A 25,643-nucleotide genomic window follows, 5' to 3' on the forward strand; every position below is an offset into this window, starting at 1 on the left:
CAAAATCTTATCTTGTTCCTTTAAGTCAGATGGAGGTAGGGCTGAAGTAGGACCGAGGGCAAAGTACGATGACAGTCGTACAACAGTCGTGTAGTACCAGTGTGAACCCGGCCTAAGACACGAATAGCTGTCTTCCTGCTGCACCTAGTGGCAGACACCTCATAAGAAAAAGAAAAAAAAAAAGGCACTCAAGTCATGGAATACAGGTGTCAGCACCCTTCTGAATAAGGTTCAAGTTAAGTCATGCTATTGAAGCTTAAAAGGCGAAGTTCACCTATTTTTTTTTTTCTTCTAAATTTCAGCACCCATATTTGCCAATATAGAATAAATTTACTTATTTTACAAAAATAAAAACAGCTTTACATTAATTCTACACCTGCTTACCCAACTTGCTTTATAGCCGTTTAAATACACTGCTCCATTAATTCTGCCTTACTTCCTGGACAGACTTTAGGTCATGACACAGGAAGGAGTTGCCAGCTGGGGGTAGATGATGCAGGGTGTGTGCTAATGAGATCAGTTGGTCAGCTCCTTCCTGTGTTATGACCTTGAGGGCTCTTTCACACGTCCGTTCCGTTCGTCCGTTTTTTGGACTTCCGTTAACGGACCGCAATGCTTCCCTATGGGCTAGCGTCCGTTAGCGGATGAGCATCCGCTAACGTCCGTTAGCATCCGTCTGCGTTCAGTTCCGTTTTTTTGGACGGAAGAAAACCCTATTTTTCTTCCGTCTAAAAAACGGAACGGACGAAAAACGGACGTTAACTAACCATCCGTTCCGCTAACATCCGTTTTTCTATGTAAAAAGCCCCCAAAAAAAACAAAAAAAAACGGATGAAAAAACGGATGGAAAAACTGATGCAAAAACTGATGCAAAAACTGATGAAAAACTGATGAAAAACTGACGAAAAACTGATGAAAAACTGATGGAAAAACGGATCAACTGATGGAAAAAAAAACTGATCTGAAAAACTGAACGGACGTGTGAAAGAGCCCTTAGTCCGTCCAGGAATTAGGGCAGAACTAATTAAGCAGTGTGTTTAAACAGCTATGAAGAGAGTAATGCCGTGTACACATGATCGAAATTTCCGATGAAAAAATACCTTTTTCATCGAAAACTCCGATCCTATGTAGGCCCCATCGGAGGTTTAGAAATAGAACATGTTTTATTTTTTTACGATGGGAAAAAAAAAAAAAAAAACTATAGGAAATTCCTATCATCTGTGTGCAACTTCGACGGAGAAAAAATCCACGCATGCTCAGAATCAAGTCGACGCATCCTCGGAAGCATTGAACCTTTTCTCGGCTCGTCGTAGCGTTTTACGTCACCGCGTTTTGGACGATTCCATCGGATTTTAGCCCATCGGAAATTCTGATCATGTGTATGGGGCATTAGGTAAGAAGGTGTCAGTCTGACGATGGAGTAGAGGTCCCTGCTAAGGTCAGGCATACCCGGCGCCCTTCTGTTGCTGAGGTACAACAACCATATGGTTCTTGTATGCAGCAGAGAGCCAGTACAACCTTCTGGTGAACTGGCAAGCACCAGCGGCCTAGTACATCCTGGTCGTAGTCAAACCAGCACTGCAGTAACACTTGGTGATGTCGAGAGTCCTATAAGTGCAGTTCAAGCTGGTGCAGTGGCTAGCTCAAGTAGTGCCCCGCAGCCACCAAGAAATCAAAGACAGGCCTGTAATTCTCTACAATAAACTTACATGAGTAGAATATTACTGGGAATAGCCAATCGCATATCTCAGGAGCAGGATAACTTCCTTGGATCTTAATAATTATATAGGCTATGGGTGGAGTTCTTACTGTGCACGTTGGTCTGTATTTTTATGTATCGGCTAACTTGCAGTTATGGCTATGGAATAATTTACTGTATTGTGTGTGAAAACCTTTAATAAAATCTTTATGAAACAAAAAATAAAAAAAGAAGGAGGTCAGGCCCATTAAGCCCCTAGTGCCCTTGGGGTGGTAGACCGGTGAGGGATTATAGAGAGGACACAGTGGGGTGCTAATCCTGATTGGCAGCCCACCACTTCTGCAGCACCCGTACTTTCCCCATTCTCTGGCCAACCCAGAATACAGGTGAAAACAGCGCATTTTACTTCCCTGGACTTTTACAAGCGGTCTTTCACAGAGGATTTGTGCAGATCTATTGTGGACCAAAGCAATTTTTATGCTGGTCAATTTATCGTTGCAAATTCAAATTTGACCCTTGCCAGAGAATGTCTGGAAACGCTTCCCGAATTTCAGACATTTCTGGGCCTATCCCTCCTCATGGGCATTACTAAAAAGAGTGGGTTGCGGTCATATTGGTCCACTGACCAAAATTCACCATATGCCAGTGTTCCTTGCTGCCATAGCCAGGACTCGATACGAGCAAATCTTGTGGTTCATGTACTTTAAACAACAAACTTGGTCGTCCTCAGGGCGACCCCGAATATGATCGGCTCCACAAAATTCAACCCCTCGTAAACCACTTCAACCAACAATTTGCACTCTAGTTTATTCCTGATCAAGATGTCTGTGTTGACGAGTCCCCGATTACATTTTCTTCCTGCGTTGTGTTCAAACAGTGTCTCTCCAGCAAGCGTGCCAGGTATATAGTTTTCTGGTTTACAAGGGAAAAGGTGTGGAGCCCCCCCAACGGCCCAGCCTACATAGGATGCAGCAGCAAGATTGTTTGGGACTTGGTGTCACCCTTGTCTGAAAAGGGGTACCATTTATACAAGCGGGCCACTTTTTGGACACCTCTTTCAATTAGGAATTGGCGCATGTGGCACCGTACAATCTAATGGCCAGGGCTTCCACCAATGGCTTGATGCCCGACTTAGTCTGGGGAGAAAGCCTGCTTGAGGCCCAATGAATTGTTTGCCATGAGATGGAAGGACAAAACGGAACGTTTTAGTAAGGTCTTCAATTTACACAGAAACGGTAGTCCAAATTACGACGACGACTGGTGTTAAGAAGCCCCTCTGTGTCCACGAATACAACCTTAAAATGGGATGGGTGGACTTCAATGACCAGATGATGGTGCCATACTTAATTGCTCCTAAGAACAGACACTGGTACAAAAAAGTGATAGTATACTTATTCCAATAAGCTCTATACAAAACTTGTGTGGTATACAAAGTATCTGGATGAACTGGATCCAAGAGGTGCTGTGCCCCAATCCAAATGCAATGAGCTGGCTGCATGAGAGGCATTTTCCAGATGTCCTCCCTGGTATCCCTACCCAACCATTACCCCAAAGAAGATGTTGTGTCTGTGGAAAATCCGGACATGGTGCCTGCTATTTTTGTGTCTCCTGTCCTGGCCAACCTGGTCTCTGCATCGGGGACTGTTTTCGTTGCTACCACACACTAGTGGAGCATAAGCATAGGGCACAGTCCTAGGGCACACCATCACATAGGGTCTAAGACAGCCTAAAATTGTTTATTGTTCTCTCTCTCTCTCTCCGCTGTTCTGCTCATTCTTTACTGTATTTTATGCTATACTGTAATTTTTTATTGTTACTGTCTTTGTGTTTGCTTTGCAGGCATGTCATTCTTCCGTTACTGTGATTTATGCTATAATGTAATGTTTTATTGTTACTGTGTTTTATTATGTTTGCTCTGCAGGTATGTCCTACTGTACCTTTGCTATGTTTTATTGTTAACCATTACTTGCTTTGCGGGTACGCCATACAGCTGCAGCATGGGTTTATTTTGACAACCGGCTTTCTCTCATGATACGCCGTGACTCCAGCACTGTAGGAGGCCATTTCACCAGCACAAAAAATAAATAAAAAATAGTATATATGCCGAACCATAGGGGCAGGGGTGGACATGGGGCGGATCGTCCCTAGGCTTTGGCATATATTTTTATATTTATTGTATGCCCATCATTAGAAGTGGGTGGAAGCAGGGCGGTGTTCTAATGGTGGGCATACCACCGTTCAACCAATGTGAATGGAGAAATCTGTTGGGTTCTCTCTTTTCGTTCAGCCCACAGGCTGCATGAAAAAAAATAAAAAAAGTATTTTGCTGGACTTTGAGTCGTTATACCGGAATGAAGCATGCAGGTTTAGGTATTATCTTGGTATGTTTTTTTCAGCCAGCAGTCGGCTTTCCTGTAAAAACAATCTTAGCAGCTAATTGGCCACTAGACTGCTTTTACAAGCAGTGGGAGGGAACGCTCCCCCTCCTCCTCCTACCATTTTCCATGGTTTTCTAAGGCTCTCCTAGCCCACTGAAGAACCCAATACAGCCGGTGGTTCCACCAGCTGACCCTAGATGATGTCCTAGTGAACAAAACACGTTGTATCGTATTGAGCTAGCTCCATGTCATTGCGCTCCCTAGATTCAATGGTGAGCACATTATTTCTATGCCCGATTTATCATTAATACAAGTGTTCTACCTTTTGTAATTAACCCATAGTCTATGGTTTTACAATGTGGCAGCCTTTTTCTTTTATGAACGGTTGAATTCAAAGTTCTGACCCTCTATGGCAGTGGTTCTCAACCTGGGGGTCGGGACCCCCTCGGGGGTCAAATCATGATTTTCCAGGGGTCACCGAATCCTGGTCTGGTCCTGAAGCCTGCACCACTCTCCAAGCCTTTTTGCGACCACTCAGAAGGCCTATCCCTGGAGCCTGCGGCTGCCCACTGAGCCTCTTTGCAGGCGCCCAATCAGTTCACGGCATGGCTGGGGGGCAGAGACTAGAGGTCAGCTGACTGGTGAGGAATGTGATGTGGGAGGGGATGAGGGAGACCCTATCTCCAGATTTCGACATAGGTGTCACTGCTACGAGACACCATGAAGCCGGAGACACAGTGAGTAACACTACCTGTGATTATAGTTGCCATTAAAAGGACTCAGGTAGCGCTAAATGTCTGTGGGTCAGGGGCGCAAATTACTTGTCTTGCCTTGGGTGCTGACAACCCACGCTACGATTTTTTTTTTACTGTTAGGGGTCCCCACAACTTGGGAAATTTTATCAAGGGGTCACGGCACTAGAAAGGTTGAGAACCACTGCTCTATGGTCTCCCCTACGAGTGATTTCCTTCACAGTTCTCATGCTTGTTTGACTCTTTGCCGCTGGCATAGGGTCCATTCAGTCCAGTGAGAGTATTTATTCTCCCTGGTTGGTGATGGATGCACACTATGCAGTAATTTCTTATTAGATGGTCTACCTCTATAGAAGTCGCGCAGATTTCTAATCTCACCTTGAACTATTTTCAGCTTTCAGTGATTAATGTTTATTAATTCATATGGACTGATCTTTCTGTTTTTTTACTCGCAGGGGTTAAAAGCAAATTGTAATAGCAATTCGTAATTCTTTGAAATTTTCACATATCGGAATGATGCCTGCAGGTTTAGATATCATCTTGGTGTCTTATTTCAGCCGACTTTCATGTAAAAGCAATCCTAACTGCTAATTAGCCTCTAGACTGCTTTTACAAGCAGTGATGGGAAGCGTCCCCCCTCCTGCCGTCTTCCATGGATTTCTCGGGCACTCCTGTCCAACTTTGGAACCAAAGAATGCAGCTGGTGCTTCCACCAGCTGACCATAGAGTACCTGTCACTACCTATTGCTATCATAGGGGATAGTTACATCCCCTGTGATAACAAATATGATAAAAATAAATAAAATGAAAGGAATAGTGAAAAAAAAACAACAAAAAAAAAAACAAAAAAACGAAAGCACCCCTGTACCCCCGTGCAAAGGCGGATGCAAGCATCAGTTGTGTGTCCTATGAAAACAGCAATCGCACCATGCATGGGAGGTATCACTGCAAATGTCAAATCGAGGGCAGTAATTCTAGCAGTAGACCTCTACATCTAAAGCGGTAACCTCTAAAGGCTTTTAAAGGGTTTAAAAAAAATGTATGTAGTTTGTCGTCGCTGCACGGGTGTGCGTAATTTTAAAAGCATGTCGTGTTTGGCATCTATGTACGCGGCATAAGATCAGCTTTTATATGTAAAACAATTTGGGCACAATAGTGTGTTCATTAAAAAAACTCAAAAAAGTGTTTTTTTGCATATGAAAAATCGCTGTGCAAATTTGTGGAAAAAAAAAAAAACACCTTCATCGCCATCATTTTAATCTGTTCGGGGGTTCAAAGTAATTAAGAAAAAATGTTTTCATGTAAACAAAAAGTGTCAGAAAGGGCTGTGTCCTCATGTGGTTAGAAGAGTAGATGTTTGGCATAAGCTTCTAATGTTGGGCATAAAATGTTCAACCCCCCCCCCCCCCCAAATTACCCCTTTTTGGAAAGTAGAAACCCCAAGCTATTTGCTGCGAGGCATGTCGAGTCCATGAAATATTTAATATTTTGCCACAAGTTTTTGGAAAATTACAAAAAGTATTTTTTTTTTTTTATTATTTTTAGACAAGTTGTCACTAAATGATATATTGCTCACACATGCCATAGGCATATGTAGAATTACACCCCAAAATACATTCTGTTGCTTCTCCCAAGTATGGGGATACCACATGCGAGACTTTATGGGAGCTTAGCCACATACAGGATCCAGAAATCCAATCGCTGCCTTCAGGATTTCTAAGGGCGTAAAATAGTGATTTTACCCCTCACTACCTATCACAGTTTCCGAGGCCCTGAAATGTCAATATAGCACAAAACACCCACAAATAACCCCTTTTCAGAAAGTAGACACCCCAAAGTATTTGCCAAGAGGCACGGTGAGCATTTTGCAGCTGTAATTTGTTTCGAAAAAAAAGTGTATTTTGTTCCGATTGCTCAAATTTTCAAAACTGTGACAAAAAGCGAAATCTGCAAAATACTCAACATGCCTCTCGGCAAGTAGCTTGGGGTGTCTACTTTCCAAAATGGGGTCATTGGGGGGGGGGGGGGGGGTGAGGAGGGGTTGTGCCATATTCGAAACTGTGATGGGTAGTGAGGAGTGTGAAATCAAAAATATACACCCTTAGAAATCCTGTGGTCGCGATTGGTTTTCAGGGTCCTGTAACGTGGCTAGGCTCCCAAAAAGTCTCACACATGTGGTATCCCCATACTCGGGAGAACCAGCAGAATGTATTTTGGGGTGTAATTCCACATATAACCATGGCATGTGTGAGCAATATATAATTTCCTTGACAACTTTTGTCAATTTTCAATCACTTGTGACAATTTTTTTTTAAATAAAATGTAATATTCAATGGCTCAAAATGCATCTCCTCAATTTCCTTCGGGTGTCTACTTTCCAAAAAGGTGTAAATTTGGGGGATTTGCACTGCCCTGACATTTTAGTTTGTAGACGCTATAACTTTTGCGCAAACCAATAAATATACGCCTATTGAATTTTTTTCATTTTTTTTAACCCAAGACATGTGGCTGAATACATTTTTGGCCTAAATGTATGGCTAGAATTTAGTTTATTGTTTTTTTTTTTTTTATTATTATTACAAAAAGTAGAAAATCTTTTGTTTTCAAAATTCTCTTTCTTTTGATCTGTTCTGGTGATCAAATACCACCAAAAGAAATCTCAATTTGTGGGGGCGGGGGGGTTGAAGGATGCAAATTTAGTTTGGGTATAGCATTGCATGGCGGCGCAATTACCAATAAAAGCAGCGCAGTGCCAAACTGCAAAAAGTGCTCTGGTCATGAAGGGGGTAAAATCTTCCAGGACTTAATTGTTTAAGTCAATTACAGGCCCAATTTTGAACCTTTTTTTTTTTTTTTTTTTTTTTAAGCGTTTCCTTTAACCTCTTGACCACCGCCCCATGTCAAAAAGACGTCCTCCTTTTTAAAGTTGAATATCTCGATAACGGCAGCAGCTGCTGCCACAACCGAGACATTCATCTTTTCAGGGGGCGGTGGTGTACACGATAACGGCGGTCTCCGCGGGGGATTCGCCGCGAGATCGCCGTTATCGGTGGCGGGAGAGGGGCCCCCCCTCCCGCCGCTCTCCCGCGCTCTCCGCCGCTTACCGGAGCCGTCGGTAGCGGCGGAGGGGATCCGATGTGTCCGGCAGCTGAGCGGGGACGGGACTGAAGGAGAAATCTCCTTCACCCGTCCTCATAGCTCTGCTGGGCGGAAGTGACGTCAAAACGTCAGTCCCGCCCAGCCTCTTAAAGAAACATTTTTTTTTTTGTCATTTGAAAAAATGACATTTTTTTTTTTTTTTTTTTGCATTTAAGTCTAATTATGAGATCTGAGGTCTTTTTGACCCCAGATCTCATATTTAAGAGGACCTGTCATGCTTTTTTCTATTACAAGGGATGTTTACATTCCTTGTAATAGGAATAAAAGTGATCAATTTTTTTTATTTTATTTTTTTCAGTGTAAAAAATTATAAAACTAAATAAAAATAAATAAGAAAACCCCCAAAAAAAATTTTAAAGCGCCCCGTCCCGACGAGCTCGCGCACAGAAGCAAACGCATACGCGAGTAGCGCCCGCATATGAAAACGGTATTCAAACCACACAAGTGAGGTATCGCCGCGATCGTTAGAGTGAGAGCAATAATTCTAGCCCTAGACCTACTCTGCAACTCAAAAAATGCAACCTGTAGAATTTTTTAAACGTCGCCTATCGAGATTTTTAAGGGTAAAAGTTTGACGCCATGCCACGAGCGGGCGCAATTTTTAAGCGTGACATGTTGGGTATCATTTTACTCGGCGTAACATTATCTTTCACAATATATAAAAAAATTGGGCAAAATGTATTGTTGTCTTATTTTTTAATTCAAAAAAGTGATTTTTATCCAAAAAAAGTGCGCTTGTAAGACCGCTGCGCAAATACGGTGTGACAAAAAGTATTGCAATGACTGCCATTTTATTCCCTAGGATGTCTGCTAAAAAAAAATATATAATGTTTGGGGGTTCTGATAAATTTTCTAGCAAAAAAATTGTGATTTTCACATGAAGGAGAGAAGTGCCAGAATTTACCTGGTGGGCAAGTGGTTAAAGGGGATGTAAATTACTGACCAAAAAGGCATATTTTTCTATTTTTTTTACTGAAGGATGCACGTTGTTTACGAGCTTGTGTGTATAGGTACATCACAATGTATGGGTTGCACTTTAGCTCAGTAAAAAATAAATAAAACAGCTGTACTGAGCTTTTTCAAGCTGCAGTGTGCAAGAGGCCTTCCTGTGCCCGTTGCTGTATGTAGAGGTGTAAAGAATATGTAGCTGTAGATGATATTCTTTTGACAAATACTGCTGAGTAAACAACGTATTACAAGTGTACACTGTGTATAAAAATGGATCTTTATATTTTATAATCTACAACATGTCCAGTGACAAAGTGAATACTAATGTGTGTAAACACTAGAAACCAAAATATTGGTATAAAAAGGACAGAAATGACAAAGTTTGCAGTGTAGTACAAGTGGCACATTATGTTCCTTGGCTTACATAGGCACAGGGTTTTACATGTTCCTGGAAGTGGCAGGCTCACATTTTTAACTGTGTGATCTCTTCTGCACTTAAATACACACTGCAACAAGGTTTCAATAAAGCATTTCCTCTGAATGCATTTTTGACTCAATTGAAAATTAGTTGATTCACAAAAGCTTATGCTGGCCATACACTCCACGAAAAATCCAACCCTAATGCACTTACACACACATTGTGTGCTCCAGACTCGAACCGTTCTAAAAAAAAAAAAAAAAAAAAAGGGTACACGAATCATCCACCCGCACTGACACGTCACATGCATCTCAGTGTTAATTGCAAATTATGTATCTTCCTTGGGCAATGTGGTCCTTAGTTTTTGAGTAGTTTCACCTGCATATACAGTTGTGCTCATAAGATTACATACCCTGGCAGAATTTGATTTATTTTTTAATTTTTCAGAGAATATGAATGATAAAAAAAAAGGCAAAAAAAAATATTTCACTCATGTTTAGTGTTGGCTGAAGCCATTTATTATAAATCAAAATGTTTACTCTTTATAAAATCATAATCAACAAAAACTACCCAAAATGACCCTAATTAAAGGTTTACATACCCTGGTGATGTTGGCCTGATAACATGCACACAAGTTGACACAGGGGTTTGAATGAATTTTTAAAAGGTAACCATCCTCACCTGTGATATATTTGCCTGTAATTAGTGTGTCTGTATAAAAAGGTCAGTGAGTTTCTGGACTCCTGACAGATCATTGCATCTTTCATGCAGTGCTGTACTGATGTTTCTGGATTCTGAGTCATGGGGAAAGCAAAAGAATTGTCAAAGCATCTGAGGGGAAAGGCAGTTAAACTGTACAGTGAGGAAAATAAGTATTTGAACACCCTGCTATTTTGCAAGTTCTCCCACTTGGAAATCATGGAGGGGTCTGAAATTGTCATCGTAGGTGCATGTCCACTGTGAGAGACAGTGGACATTCCAGAAAATTCCAGAAATCACAATTTATGATTTTTTAACTATTTATTTGTATGATACAGCTGCAAATAAGTATTTGAACACCTGTCTATCAGCTAGAATTCTGACCCTCAAAGACCTGTTAGTCTGCCTTTAAAATGTCCACCTCCACTCCATTTATTATCCTAAATTAGATGCACCTGTTTGAGGTCATTAGCTGCATAAAGACACCTGTCCACCCCATACAATCAGTAAGAATCCAACTACTAACATGGCCAAGACCAAAGAGCTGTCCAAAGACACTAGAGACAAAATTGTACACCTCTACAAGGCTGGAAAGGGCTACGGGGAAATTGCCAAGCAGCTTGGTGAAAAAAGGTCCACTGTTGGAGCAATCATTAGAAAATGGAAGAAGCTAAACATGACTGTCAATCTCCCTCGGACTGGGGCTCCATGCAAAATCTCACCTCGTGGGGTCTCAATGATACTAAGAAAGGTGAGAAATCAGCCCAGGACTACACGGGAGGAGCTGGTCAATGACCTGAAAAGAGCTGGGACCACCGTTTCCAAGGTTACTGTTGGTAATACACTAAGACGTCATGGTTTGAAATCATGCATGGCACGGAAGGTTCCCCTGCTTAAACCAGCACATGTCAAGGCCCGTCTTAAGTTTGCCAATGACCATTTGCATGATCCAGAGGAGTCATGGGAGAAAGTCATGTGGTCAGATAAGACCAAAATATAACTTTTTGGTCATAATTCCACTAACCGTGTTTGGAGGAAGAAGAATGATGAGTACCATCCCAAGAACACCATCCCTACTGTGAAGCATGGGGGTGGTAGCATCATGCTTTGGGGGTGTTTTTCTGCACATGGGACAGGGCGACTGCACTGTATTAAGGAGAGGATGACCGGGGCCATGTATTGCGAGATTTTGGGCAACAACCTCCTTCCCTCAGTTAGAGCTTTGAAGATGGGTCGAGGCTAGGTCTTCCAACATGACAATGACCCGAAGCACACAGCCAGGATAACCAAGGAGTGGCTCTGTAAGAAGCATATCAAGGTTCTGGCGTGGCCTAGCCAGTCTCCAGACCTAAACCCAATAGAGAATCTTTGGAGGGAGCTCAAACTCCGTGTTTCTCAGCGACAGCCCAGAAACCTGACTGATCTAGAGAAGATCTGTGTGGAGGAGTGGGCCAAAATCCCTCCTCCAGTGTGTGCAAACCTGGTGAAAAACTACAAGAAACGTTTGACCTCTGTAATTGCAAACAAAGGCTAATGTACCAAATATTAACATTGATTTTCTCAGGTGTTCAAATACTTATTTGCAGCTGTATCATACAAATAAATAGTTAAAAAAAATCATACATTGCGATTTCTGGATTTTTTTTTTTTGATTATGTCTCTCACAGTGGACATGCACCTACGATAACAATTTCAGACCCCTCCATGATTTCCAAGTGGGAGAACTTGCAAAATAGCAGGGTGTTCAAATACTTATTTTCATCACTGTATAAAACTGGAAAGGGATATAAAAATATCCAAGGAATTGAGAATGCCAATCAGCAGTGTTCAAACCAATCAAGAAGTGGAAAATTAGTGGTTCTGGTGAAACCAAACCATGGTCAGGTAGTCCAACTAAAATTTCAGCCACACCTGCCAGGAAAATTGTTCAGGATGCAAAGAAAAACCCACAAATAACTTTGGGGAAATGCAGGACAATCTGAAAACATGTGGTGTGGCTGTTTCAAGATAAACAATAATGAGGCACTTGAAGAAAGATGGGATGCATGGTCGAGTCGCCAGAAGAAAGCCATTACTATACAAATGCCCCAAAGTATCCCACTTACAATACGCCAAACAGCACAGAGACAAGACTCAAACCTTCTGGCACAAAGTTATTTGGAGTGATGAGACCTAAATTAAGCTTTTTGGCCACAACCATAAACGCTTCATTTGGAGAGGAATCAACAAGTTCTACTGTGAAACACGGAGATGGATCGCTGATGTTTTGGGGATGTGCGAGCTACAAAAAGGCACAGGAAATTTAGTCAAAATTGATGGCAAGATGAATGCAGTATGTTATCAAAAAATACTGGGGGGAAATTTGCATTCATCAGCCAGGAAGCTGCACATGGGACGCACTTGGACATTCCAACATGACAATGATCCCAAGGCCAAGTCCACCTGTCATTGGCTACAGCAGAAAAAAGTGAAGGTTCTAGAGTGGCTATCTCAGTCTCCTGACCTCAATATCATTGAGCCAGTCTGGGGAGATCTCAAACATGCAGTTCATGCAAAACAGCCCAAGAATTTACAGGAACTGGAGGCTTTTTGCCAAGAGAAATGGGAAGCTTTACCATCTGAGAAGCTAAAGAGCCTCATCCACAAATACCACAAAATAATTCAGGCTGTGCCGTATAGAGGCGACCAGCAGCTCTGCAAGTTCGGCTTCTTTCGGAAACGCCATGACTCGGACGCGCCTACGCAATACGGGGGGCGGGGCCTTAACCGCCGGGGGGAACTTTTTCCTGAAAGACGTCAATCATCTGGGCGACCTCCCAGATGACATGCCTCCTCAGAATAGAAACGCCTACTCCCACGGGGAGAAGTAACTGGAAGCCAGATTGGAAATATACATTATACAGTATGTACAGCCTAAAAAAAATAAAAAATTGGACTGTACATGTTACAAGTCTAAAGAAGTTGCTCTGATAAAAAATGTTATTTGGGTGAACCTCCGCTTTAAGAACTGGGGTATGTAAACTTTTGACCCGGGTCATTTGGGTAGTTTCTGTTGCAATTATGATTTAAAAAGAGTAAACACAGCTGATTGATAACAAATGGCTCCAGCCAAACACGAACCATGAGGGAAAGAAAAGTTTGTGTGTGATCATTCATATTCTCTGAAAAATGGCCAAGAAATCAAATTCTGCCAGGGTATGTAAACTTATAAGCACAACTGTATCATGTAGATAATACACTACAAAAAAGGCGACGACTGGCATACATAGTGATTATTAATGGCGTATGCATTACCAGTAGTGGGATGCACAGTTTTTACTTTTTATCATCAGGGTACAGTAAAAAAATACTCCAGAAGTAAAATGTGCTAGTTTACAATGTGCTTACCACCTTATAGACCTCTTATTTACAAATGACAGTTTTACTGAATGCTGGGAACACAGCGATCACTACACTTGCAATCTGACAGGAAAACGTGATTAGGACGTGCACACGGGCTGAAACCATATTTATAATACAATTCCCATTTTAGAAAGCTTTGCAAGGACACTTAAGCTGACTAAGAATAAAGAGGTAGCATCTTTATAAGCAGATCTACCTTTCTTTAATCCTACCAGTTCTGGTGTCTGTCACCATGTAGGTGACATTCATACCATGCTCATCTGGCAGCTGGTGGCTTAAAAAGGCTAAAATTATTTTGTGCTAAAAAAGGGGACACTTTTACGTAATGAGGAAGTAGATTTTAATTTCAGCGCGCACATGAGTTATTGCAGTGCTTACTTTAATGTAATCTTGATGTGGGGTTCACAGATTTAAAAATTCCAGTTCTATATTTTTGTGATCATTTTAAATTTAGATTTGTAGAATATCAACTGGAGAAAAATCAGCATCTCTATTTAAAGAGAATTTCATCTTTCATAAAGTAAAAGCCAAAAGCTATAAGAGAACAGACTACAAAATCTAGTGTGGTTTTCCTCACATCTAGGCCTGGATTCACAAAGCACTTACGCCGACGCATCTCGAGATACGCCGCGTAAGTGTAAATATGCGCCGTTGTATCTATGCGCCGTGCCCACAAAACTAGATATAAATAGGCTTCATCCAACCTACGTAACTTTCCTACGCCGGCGTATTGTAGGCGCATATTTACGCTGGGCGCATTTGCCGCTCCCATTGATTTTCTAAGAGCATATGCAAATAAGGGAGAGAGAGCGAGTGAGGGCAAGTGCATTGTGAATACTGTGCTTGCCTCTCCGCGCTGCGCCGGCGTAGCGTATATTAGATGCGCTACGCCGGCATAAATATGCACCGATGTATGTGAATCCGGGCCCTAGTGTCTTCACAGCTCTTTTCTTTTCCTGTGCCATCATCTTGGACTTGAATTGGAGCTGCCACTTCCCGATCACTCAGCCACCCCCACCCACATGCGCAAGGATGATGGATCTCAGAAAAACTGTCCCAAAGCCTCCTGGGATGTGTGATGCTTATAAAAAGAGGCTGCAACTGGGCTGAGAGCCAAGTCGCCCCCGCATAGACGAGGAAAGAGGAAGAGTGGGCATTACCAAAGAAAAGGAACTTTTTCTTAAAAATAAACACCTGTGATTGTGTAACAGGCTGGGGGGGAATGAGAATGATGCAAAGATTGATTTTTGGGTGAAGGTCTGCTTTTTTTCTCCGCTATATTCATCCATCCAACTATTGAGTTCGAGCTAGTTCACACCAGACGCAGTTCCGTGCACTTTTTTTCTGCACTAAAAATGCATGCACAGTGTTTTCCATGTATTCCAATGGCTTTAGTTCACACCATGCAGTCAGTTTCCGGTGCATGCATTTTGTGCAGAAAAAAAGCGCATGGAACTGAATGGAACTGCGTCTGGTGTGAACCAGCACTTAAGCCATCAGCCACACAGAGAAAGATGCGTTTTCAACAAACCAGCCCATAAAGACTTGGGCTGGGAGAAGCAACTAAAAAGCACAACCACTGTGTAGCACTGGAACGCATGACCTATATATAATGGGCAAAGTAAGGAGTGGCTTTAAATAATGCACTGACAGGTGGCACTGATTGGAAACACTGATTAGCACTGGCAGGTTTCACACTGAGCCCATATTACGTATGTGAAACTGACATATGTAACTGAATACAGAGACCAGCTGTCAAAATTCAGCGGTGATGTCAGGGTGGGCGGGACCCAGCAGCTATCAAACACCAGCCAATGGATAGGATCTGGGCGGGGAGCTACATGTATGTGGCCACGTCCCTTTTCTTAAGCAGCCCAATCATTGGCATGTGTTTGATAGCTGCTGGGTCCTGCCCAACCCAAATCCCGCCGACATCACCGCTGAATTTTGACAGCTGGTCTTTCTGCATTCAGTTACATTTGTCAGTTTCACACACTCAGTGGCTCTGGCAAGCGTAAAGCACCACGCTGCTCTGCCAATGGAGTGTGGGGTGAAGGGAGGTGGAACAGGAACGGTGTCATCAGTGTTAAAATCGGCCTAACTTCGATCAATGCCGAATTCTTAAAAAAAGGCCAAACATCAGTCAATATTTCATCCAGACAATATATTGGTCGACCTCTAGTGCTAGCAATGCTCCTGAGCAGGGAGTGTGGAGTGCAAACCCATGTAGATCTGATGCCGCGTACACGATCATTTTTCGGCATGAAAAAAACAAAGTTTTTCCAACTTCATCATTAAAACAACGTTGCTCTAGCAAAGCGTGGTGACGTACGACGGCACTATAAAGGGGAAGTTCCATGCGGATGACGCCACCCTTGGGGCTGCTTTAGCTAATTCCGTGTTAGTAAAAGACGATTTGTGCTTTTCTGTCTGTTACAGCGTGATGAATGTGCTTACTCCATTACAAATGGTTGGTAGTTTTACCAGAACAAGCGCTCCCGTCTCATAACTTGCTTCTGAGCATGCACGGGTTTTTAACGTCGTTTTAGCCCACACACGATCATTTTTATAACCCGAAAAACGACATTGTTTAAAACTTCGTTAAAAAATGCAGCATGTTCGAAAAATAAAAATTCGTTTTTCAGAACCCGAAAAATTATGAAGCCCACACACCATCATTTTAAATGACATTTTTTAAAAACTACATTTTTTTCATGCTGAAAAATGATCGTGCAGCTAGATCGACAATTTTCCACAGAACAGTCCATCTGCAGCCTACTACAGTGGCATAGGCTTTTCTACTGGTGAGATGCCAAGAAGGTACAGTTTGGCTTCACCTTGAGTTTAAATTTCCATCATCTGTCTTTCCTTTCAATCTCTTCCAATCAGAGAACACCTTGTATTCATTAAACAAAATACAAGATGGTCTGAATGGTGGGGATGCTGCTCGAATGATCCTCTGTGTTACGTCTACAGACAGCAAGATAATCTATGAAGTTCATCTCCAACGTGGATCATTAGGCCACGTTCACACAAGGGTACTCAAAGTGATATTAAAGGCAGATTTGTGTCTTTTAAAGAGTAACAAACATGTCATACTTACCTGCTCTGTGTAGTGGTTTTGAACAGAGCAGCCCCGATTCTCCTCTTCTTGTGTCCCTCGCCGGCGCTTCTGGCCCCTCCTTCCTGCCGAGTGCCCACCACACCAAGTAGCCGCTGCTCCGTGTGTTCATTCAAACACTGAGCGTGGCTTGGCTCCTCCCCTGCTCTCTCCTCATTGGCTCACTGGCTGTGATTGACAGTAGCGGAAGTCAACAGCTCCCGCTGCTGTCTCAGCCAATGAAGAATAAGATACCCAAAAGAGCCACTGCTCTCGTGCACATCACTTATTGAGATTGAGCTCTGGTAAGTATTAGAGCAGCGGTTTGGGTCACTGAACACACATTGCCCAAGTTCAGGGACATGAACATAGAAGGTTTTTTACCTTCATGCATTGAATCCTGTGAATCTCATGCAGGCAAAACACAGCCCTCACACAGGTGTACATTTAAATATGCCAATGTGAATGAGGCCTAATGCTATATGAAAAATCTGCCGAAATTCAGTCATTTAGACAGTTTGTTCGTTTTCTGGACAGTTAATGGGCACAAAAATCGATAATCGCTGGGACGTTTTTGAGACAAAAAAAGGACAGGTTTGGAAATTTTCTGCCGAACGAACGATAAATTCAAAAGGTTAATGTATTTTCCGTCCGAACTGTCCGCTCTAGGTATATGTAAAAAAAAAAAAAAAAAAAAAAAGCGAACAAAAAATGCACCGTATTTATCGGCGTATACCGTGCACTTTTTTCCCCCATAAAATCAGGGGGAAATCGCGGGGTGCGCGTTATACGCCGATAGCATACCTCGAAGGGGAAGGAGGGGGACGAGCGCCTGCCAGAAATCACAAGCCGTCATCTCCTCTCGGCTCTCACGTCACACACGCACAGTCCCGTCTCCGCCACCAGCATTGGACCAGTGTTCCGTCTATCACAGGAGATGGTCCAATGCCGATGGCGGGACTGTGCATGTGTGATGTGACAGCCGAGTGGAGATGACGGCTCTGATTTTTCCGTCGGGCACTCGTCCCCCTCCTTCCCCTCTGAGGTATGTGTGCGAGAGCCGAGGAGAAAGGCGATGACGGCATGATTCCGGCGGGCGCTCGTCCCCCTCCTTCCCCTCCGAGGTATGTGTGCAAGACTTCAAAGCTGTTTATTAAAAAAAAAAAAAAGTCCAGAAAATTCCCTCTTAAAATTGGGGTGCGCGTTATACGCCGATAAATACGGTATTCATTTATGTCCACTGAACGATTTAAATCGGTCATTAAATGATGGCACTATCGTTTGCGCTTGCGGCCGAAAGTTTGTTTTTCGAAAATGGGTTCGGCCGATTTTTCGTATAGTGTATTACAAGGGAATTCATTCTATTTAAATCCCCTGACAATTTCAAGAGACATTTTTTTCCCAGTGTTCCATTTTGCCTCTGGCCCCACTTCTGCCAGCATGTCCTTAGTCCTGCAGCCTCCTGGGATACGAATGTCAAAACTGCCAAGGGGCTGCAGCACCAGGCACACAGGCCAGAGGCAGGGTCATGAGTGTCAGCAGCTGGCTGTCTGAGCCCAAAAGAGTCAGCCAGCTATAGAGGACCAAGATGGCGGTGAGGGCTCACTCTAGGTCATCAGATTGCAGCTTGACAATGCTGGATTCACTGTACTGGTGAGTATGAAGATAGCCCAGCAATACATGTACAGTAACAGGAGAAAAAAAAAACGAAGTTAAGTCCCGACTTGATCATTTTTCTCGAACACTTTTTGCCTAGAATTAGAATTCAGCTATATGGCCTATTTTTAGCTTGCAAGCAGGAAGTTACCTTTGGAAACAACAATTTAATCTGCTTGGTGATATACAGTAAATATGACTGAAAGGCAAATAGATGATGTAGAAAAGAAAAAAGTTAAAAACAAAAACTGACATTAAACATGTAAATATCACCACAAACATGGGATATATTTTAGTTATGTAAAAGCAATGTCCTAAAAATTCATCACAAAAGTCGCCCACCTGATAGTACCAGTATATTATATTTGGATGCATTAGCATATCCGCTCTGACAGAAGTATAAGAGTAGTAATGTGATGTAGGATTTGTGGAAATAAAACTAATATAGTAATAAATGCAGTACAGATTAAAAACAGATTTACCTGGACCAATTAGTGGGGACCGATTCTGCTGGGCACTTGACTGATGAGGTGGCTGAGGTTCAACCAAACTGGCATTTGAGGGAGTAATTGGGGTGGTGTTGCTATTAGCTGAAGGAATAGTTGGAACTACTGTGCTGTTCCTATCCCACAAGTTTACAGTTTTACTGCTGTATTTGTTTGGGTCTCCCCAAGCTGAGGTACCATCATCAATTTCCATTTTTCGGCGTATGGACGGTGGTGAAGGTTCTTGCCAACCACTGGAGTCAGAGTTCATGTCTTTCTGTTTAGCTGGCGGCGGTGCTGGCACTTGTCCCCCACCTCCTCCACCCCACCCCGATCCAGTCTGTTTTACAGATGCAGCTCCTCCCCAACCACTCACATCCTGGGGTTTGCTGGCCCAGTTCTGCTGAGGAGATTTCAAAGGTTCCCCCCAACCTGTACCCGAATTGGGCTTGGTGCTTGTGCCATTGCCCCACCCACTGGTCCCAGGCCGTGTATTATCATTCCACCCTGTTGCAGACTTTCCATCTGTGTCCCACCCAGTTCCATTTTTCTTTCCTTCAGTAATATGTGCTGGAACGGGTGGCATATCATTCCAGTCTCCACCACCTGCTGTCCAGCCATTATTCGGTTTCTGTCCTTCTACCCAGCCTTGGGGTTTGGATTTATGAGACTCACTCCATGTAGGAGATTTCTCCTCCTGATTAGCAGACCCGCTCCAAGCGTGACCACTTTTGGCAGCAGCATTGACAACAGTAGAGCTTGCAGGATCTCCCCACCCCCCTGGACCATTTGGCGCTTTGCTTTCCACCCAGCCTGCATTAACAGGAGCAGATAAAGGTTGGGAGGGGTTGACCCATCCTGATACTGTAGAGGTATTTGTACTGTTCATGATGGACCCTTCACTCTTCCCCCCTGAGTTTGAAGGCTGCGTGTTTGTAGATCCCCAAGCTTCCGTTCCAATATTTTTTCTTTCAGGCCTCTGAAATTCATCAAATTCCCATGCTATATTTTGTTTAACTGGAACCTGTCCCCAACCTGTGTTGGAGAGGACCCTTGGATCAAGGTCTTGTCTTGGCAATTGCATCTGCCCCTGATCTGCTATTCCCTTGTCCCCACGCTGACTTTCTCCACCTCTTCCTTCATTTGGATTTCCAGCATTGTCATTACCTCTGTCATTAGATGATACAGATTTGGCCCTAGAATTCATTTGATCACTTCCCTGCTGTGGAGAATTCTGAATGGTAATACTAGAACTGTCCCACCCTGTTGACCCTTTTCCACTGATGTCATTACTGGAATGCTGGTTTTGAGACTTTCCCCATTCACCATTCATGCCGTTTGTGCCACGACTCGGCTGACCCCAAGGTCCAGAATGCATATTTCCACCATTACCTCTACCCCTACCCCAAGCTAAGACCCCTGGACTGGTAGGTGGTCCTGAATCCCATGCATTCGCTACAGTTCCATCTTTTTGTCCTCCATTTTGTTTAGCACTTACAGCTGTATTAGTATCTCCAGTTTCGTGACTGAACCCAGAACTGCTGTTTCCAGGAGCAGGGCCACCAGGTGATAAACCCCACACTGAACTGCCCATGCCCTCACCAACCCCACTGACTTGAGAAACTGAACCATTAGCACCAGGAAGGCTTTGCAGGTGGGGCGGGATGATGCTCCCCATTCCAACAGCCATTCCCCAGTTGGGCAGTCCATTTGCCTGCATTGCATTAATGGGGTTTGGTGAAGAATTCATGGGGTTAGTGTTATTTGGTCCATCAGTGTTAAGGTTCTGAGGTTGTATGCTGAAAGACACATTCTGAGAAGTGGACGTTTGTGGTTCTGTGCTCTCTTGTGACTGCAAACTTCTCCAAGCACCCAAGGTACCTGCAGCATTTCCATTCTGGTTGCCGATATTCTGGCCTATGGCACTCGCTGGACAGCAAATGTTGGAAGGATTACCTCCATTCAAAGTTCCTTCATGTCCAAGGACAGGCCAGGCAGATGGGTTGGCATTAGGGTTAAGATTAATGCCAGAATTTGTGTTGGAAGCACCCCAGCAGTTCTGACTCCTACTCTCTCCAATCATACTGTCCACCTTTCCATCACCACTACTGGAGGAGCAGTGAGCAGTGCCAGAGTTGGAGCCTGAAGGTGCACCCCAAACTCTGGATAAGTTTCCATTCCCATTTGCTCCTCCAGCTCCAAGGGCACTCTGGTTAGAAGTGCTTTGGACGAGTGCTCCATTGGTGCCATTATTGCCATTCGATTTCTTTGTATGTCCAGTGAACGTGCCTTGGGCACTCGTTGTAGCCATGCTACTTTTCTCTGAGCCACAGTTGGAGGCGGAATCAGTGTCTGTAGTACATTCTGAGGCAGATTCAGTCTCAGTTCCCGTAATGGAAGGCCACGCTTCCTTGTCAGTCCTGTCTATTATCACTTTATCCCAGCTATAACTGGTTTCACCTCTGATAGTAGGCTGCGGCCCCCAATAAGAATTTTCATAATGGTCGCCGAGACCACTAAAACCAAGATCTAAAAGTGGGGAAAAAAAAATAGAAAGATGTTATTATACTTGCATAGAAGAGAAACCCAACTAAGGAAAAACAACAATGTACACATTTCTTTGAGCAGATCAACGTCAAAACACAATCCCTGAAGTATTTATAATGCCTCGTACACACGGCCGGACTTTCCGAGAAAAAAAGCTTTGTATCCCCTAGGAAAGTCCGGCCGTGTGTAGCCTCCATCTGACTTTTTTTGTCAGAAGTCCGACAGACCTTAGATAGAGAACCTATTCTCTATCTTTCCGACAGACTCCCGGTGGACTTTTGCATGGTCAAAAGTCCGACCGTGTGTACAAGGCATAACAGTCTACAAACCTTCCTGTTCATTTGTGTTCTCCAAGCTCCGGTTTCAATAGGATACTGTGCTAAAAGTGATTGTAAATCATTCTATATACCCAGTGAAGGGACTGTTCTTAGGCGATACACAGAGATTAAACAAATCCTCCTACATAAGTTGCACCTGTCTATCTGCAGTCTTCTCCACATGCTTTCAAAGTCCTGAACTTCTAAAGCTTGTCTGAGTTCTGAAAAAGAGCTGAAATTACACTCTACACAGCTCAGTGAGGAGAGCTCTGAGAGCCGATTGGAAGGAACGGACACACAACCCATCACACAGCTGACAGGAACAGAGTTGAGGCTGTCAATCAGCTGGTGGTCCCTCCTGTTACCATTTTGCTCCTGGTGTCAGGAAAAACTTGTCAAAAGTGATTCATGCTGACGGCAGAGGAACAAAAGCAGAAATCATACTTGTCGCTTTTACCGGAGATAGGTACACACCAAAGAGCACAGGTGTCAAACACAAGGCCCGCGGGACGAAAATGGCCCTCCAGGCCATTTCATGTGGCCCTCGCACCTCTCCTGCAGCTGCAGGAGCGCTCTAGCCCTCCTCCAGACCCTTACGCCTCGTACACATGGACGGACTGTCCGCTGAAAACGTTTTTAGCGGACATGTCCGCTCGGAGATTTCTGTCTGACGGTTGTACACACCATCAAACAGAAATCCGCGCGGACACGATACGCGGTGACATGCCGCGCCGATGACGCGGCGACGTGCGCGGCCCTGGCCCTGCATGCGAGGGCTTTCGGCCGAGCGGACATGTCCGGTGAGTCTGTACAGACGACCGAACATGTCCGACGGACAGGCTTCTATCGGACATGTTTCTTAGCATGCTAAGAAACATTTGTCCGCTGGAAACTGTCCGATCCGCCGGAAAATTGTCCGGTCGGACGTACAGACGACTGAACATGTCCGCTGAAACTGGTCTGCGGACCAGTTTCAGCAGACATGTTCGGTCGTGTGTACGGGCCTTACTTTCTGCTTTCAAGCAATGCATCCAGCTTCTTCCCAGCAGCAGCATAAGGAAAGGGGGGTGCACTGTAATGCAAGGGAGAGTGGGGGACTCAACTTCTGATGGTGGGGTGGCTCTTGACATCCAATGTAAGGGGTGGAGATGCACGGGACATCTAATCTTACAGATACAACCGGTCCTTTTGAGGACAACCATAACGCTGATGCGGCCCATGATGAAATTGAGTTTGACACCCCTGCTATAGAGAAATATGCTTTGTTCATATTTCATGTCTGAGGTTTACAACCACTTTAAATCTGTGTTATTACCTATCCAATTTTTAATCATCAGGATATGATCCAGTAGTCATAAGGATATTTTAAATGGAAAATCTCAGGATGCTACAGAAGTGTTTATAACAAGAGTTTTCACAATAGGTTGCAGGATTTAATGCAATAATTAAATGAAGTAACATCATCATCAGGTGGCTCACACTTCTATGTGAAAAGAGAAGGCGAGCAAATGAAGTCACACAAATATACTACACATGATTTACATGTAGTCTAGCCCAGGGCACAAGCATTAGCACTCCTATACAAACAGGAACTCAAATACAAACTCCAAAGTTAATCAAGCATGCCCACCGCCCCTCTCCCTGTGATGCTTTTAGTTGCACTATATAAAGCGATGAGCAAACAGCTTGAAACAGTGTTATTTCCTTCACCATATGTTAGCAGATTAGGTGAATTTACACGCATTGATTGTACACAAACAGAACAAGTCCATGGTTTCCTTCCACTGCCAATAGAATTTACCATTTAATTGACACGGGACAAAACAAAAAAACACATGTCACAGCATATCTAATGCTCTACATTTAAACCCATCTACACAAAAATTAGCCGTGTATGCGCCCTAGAACTCGGACATTTGCAGAGCGAGTTACGCTGGCGTATCAGTAGATACGCCGTCGTAACTCTGAATCTGCGCCGTCGTAAATTTAAGCGTATTCTGGAAACCATTTTAAAATTTTACGTTGTTTGTGCAAGTCATCCGTGAATGTGGCTGGACGTAATTTACGTTCCCGTCTAAACCAATACGTCCTTGCGGCGTACTTTGGAGCAATGCACACTGGGATATGTACACGGACGGCGCATGCGCCGTTTATAAAAAAAAGTCAATCATGTCGGGTCACGAGTAATTAACATAAAACACGCCCCCCATTCTCATTTGAATTAGGCGTGCTTGCCACGGCTGCATTTACGCTACGCCGCAAGTTAGGAGGCAAGTACTTTGTGAATACAGTACTTGCCTCTCTGACTTACGCTGGCGTAGCGTAAATACGATACGCTAAGCCGCCGGAAAGATGTGCCGCCATACCTGAATCTAGGTAATGATTTACAAATACTCCCACCCACCATCAGATTACATTGCCCATAGCAGGAAAATGTTTATTTTGTGGACACAAGAAATTGGCGAAAAGCACACATCTTTAAACTCTACAAAGTTAAAATGCATATATTTGCAACACCTGCAAATGCATCTCGTTACAGTCGTTTTGATTTTTGTTCTCATGAAAAAAAAAAGTGACTAAGTCTAAGCGTATACTATGGGCAAAAGTCTGAAGCCGTGTACACACGATCGGTTTGTCCGATGAAAAAAAAAAAAAAAAAAAAAAAAAAAAAAAGACCGATGGACTGTTTTCTTTGGACAAACCAATCGTGTGTCGGTCTTTTTTCCCCCTCATCGGTGAAAAAAAAAAATAGAACACGTTTTTAATTTTTCCTATTGACAAAACACTGATAGAAAAATCCGATCGTCTGCGTGGAACTCCAATCGGAGAAAAATCCACGCATGCTCAGAATCAAATCGACGCATGCTCCGAAGCATTGAACTTCATTTTTTTCGGCTCGTCGTAGTGGTGTACGTCACCGCATTTTGGCACGGTCGGATTTTTGACTGATGGTGTGTAGGCAAGACTGATGAAAAGTCAGCGTCATCGGATATCCGACGAAAAAATCCATCGCATTAGATTCCATCAGATATCCGATCGTGTGTACAGGGCTTAACTTTCTATTGAACGGATCATTTTTTTATTTATTTTTTGTATGTAAAAGCGACATATCCTGTACAGTCTAAATATCTAAGTGATGCAAGCAACGATTTGCTGCCAATATTGCAACGCAAGCAGTAAAGCTTCAACAAAACAATAAAAGAAAAAAGCAAATTTCTTAAGTGACATCTGCAAAAACTTTAACGGCCACTATAAATAGGGAATAAAAAATAAAAATAAAAAAGGGGGGGGTGGGGGATTAAAATGTAATCTTTTCTCCACACTCTCATATGACCTCAAATAAAAAACGATGTGGATAAGACGTTTAGTTACGCTGAAGTTTTGATCACAAAGTACGGGAAATTAAAGTCGTGTTCAGCAGTAAGTTTTGAGACAAACGGCAGACTGTAGCCCGTGTGATTTGCATGGGAAAGATCATAACAAGCTCCCAAGCTCCTGCAGAGAACAAATCTCTGGGATTTATTTATCGTTTTCCCTGCGCCTGAGCGGAGAGGAGCTCAGGCTGTGAGGACGCCATTTTCTAAAGCCTGAACTGGAGCCAAAAAAAGCTCCGAATGCACTGCCTGAGAGACATTATGCAATAAGAAGATTTAAAGCAAAGCTAAAGCGATTTGCTAACAATCATTTTTTTTTTTTTTGGCCTCCGGAGAAAGGAAGGGAGGAGAGCTGGGAAGGGCTGACGGAGTAAAAAAAATACCTGAGAAAAGGTGACGCCCAACCATCCTAGGAAACGCTACATTGTGCGCAGAGCTGCCTCTCTCTGCATCTGGGCTTTCAGCTTGAGAATGTTGTTTGTGCAAAGCGTACGTCTCATCCTGTAGCTCTGCCAAGAAAACCTCTATGCAGGACGGGGACCGGACAACCTGCAAGCTCATTTGGGCCTTTTGCTGCACTGGATTTGGAAATGCCCTTACAGCACAGGGAGGATCCCCCCCTTCTCTACCCCCCCCCTTGCTCTCTCTCCGACGGTCCCTCCTCCCAGATTGGGTGAAGGTATCAACAGCCTCAGACTCTTTAGGCTTT

The 25,643-nt window shown here is 43.5% G+C and overlaps 1 protein-coding gene across 7 annotated transcripts in view; it reads right to left on the reverse strand.

Annotated features, from left to right (window-relative positions):
- The window catches only part of TNRC6C (trinucleotide repeat containing adaptor 6C), a 146,505-nt gene that overhangs the window by 46,044 nt on the left and 74,818 nt on the right, over positions 1 to 25,643 (reverse strand). For 6 of the 7 annotated variants that reach the window (XM_040330138.1, XM_040330136.1, XM_040330141.1 and 3 more), the window contains exon 5: positions 18,694 to 21,225. In XM_040330138.1, the coding sequence (XP_040186072.1) occupies positions 18,694 to 21,225 (2,532 nt within the window). Of the gene's footprint in view, positions 1 to 18,693; positions 21,226 to 25,317; positions 25,529 to 25,643 lie in introns of those variants that run through there. The other variant, XM_040330140.1, reaches the window with a different exon arrangement.

Source organism: Rana temporaria, chromosome 12, assembly GCF_905171775.1.
Source record: "Rana temporaria chromosome 12, aRanTem1.1, whole genome shotgun sequence".
In the NCBI taxonomy this organism is placed as follows: Eukaryota; Metazoa; Chordata; class Amphibia; order Anura; family Ranidae; genus Rana; species Rana temporaria.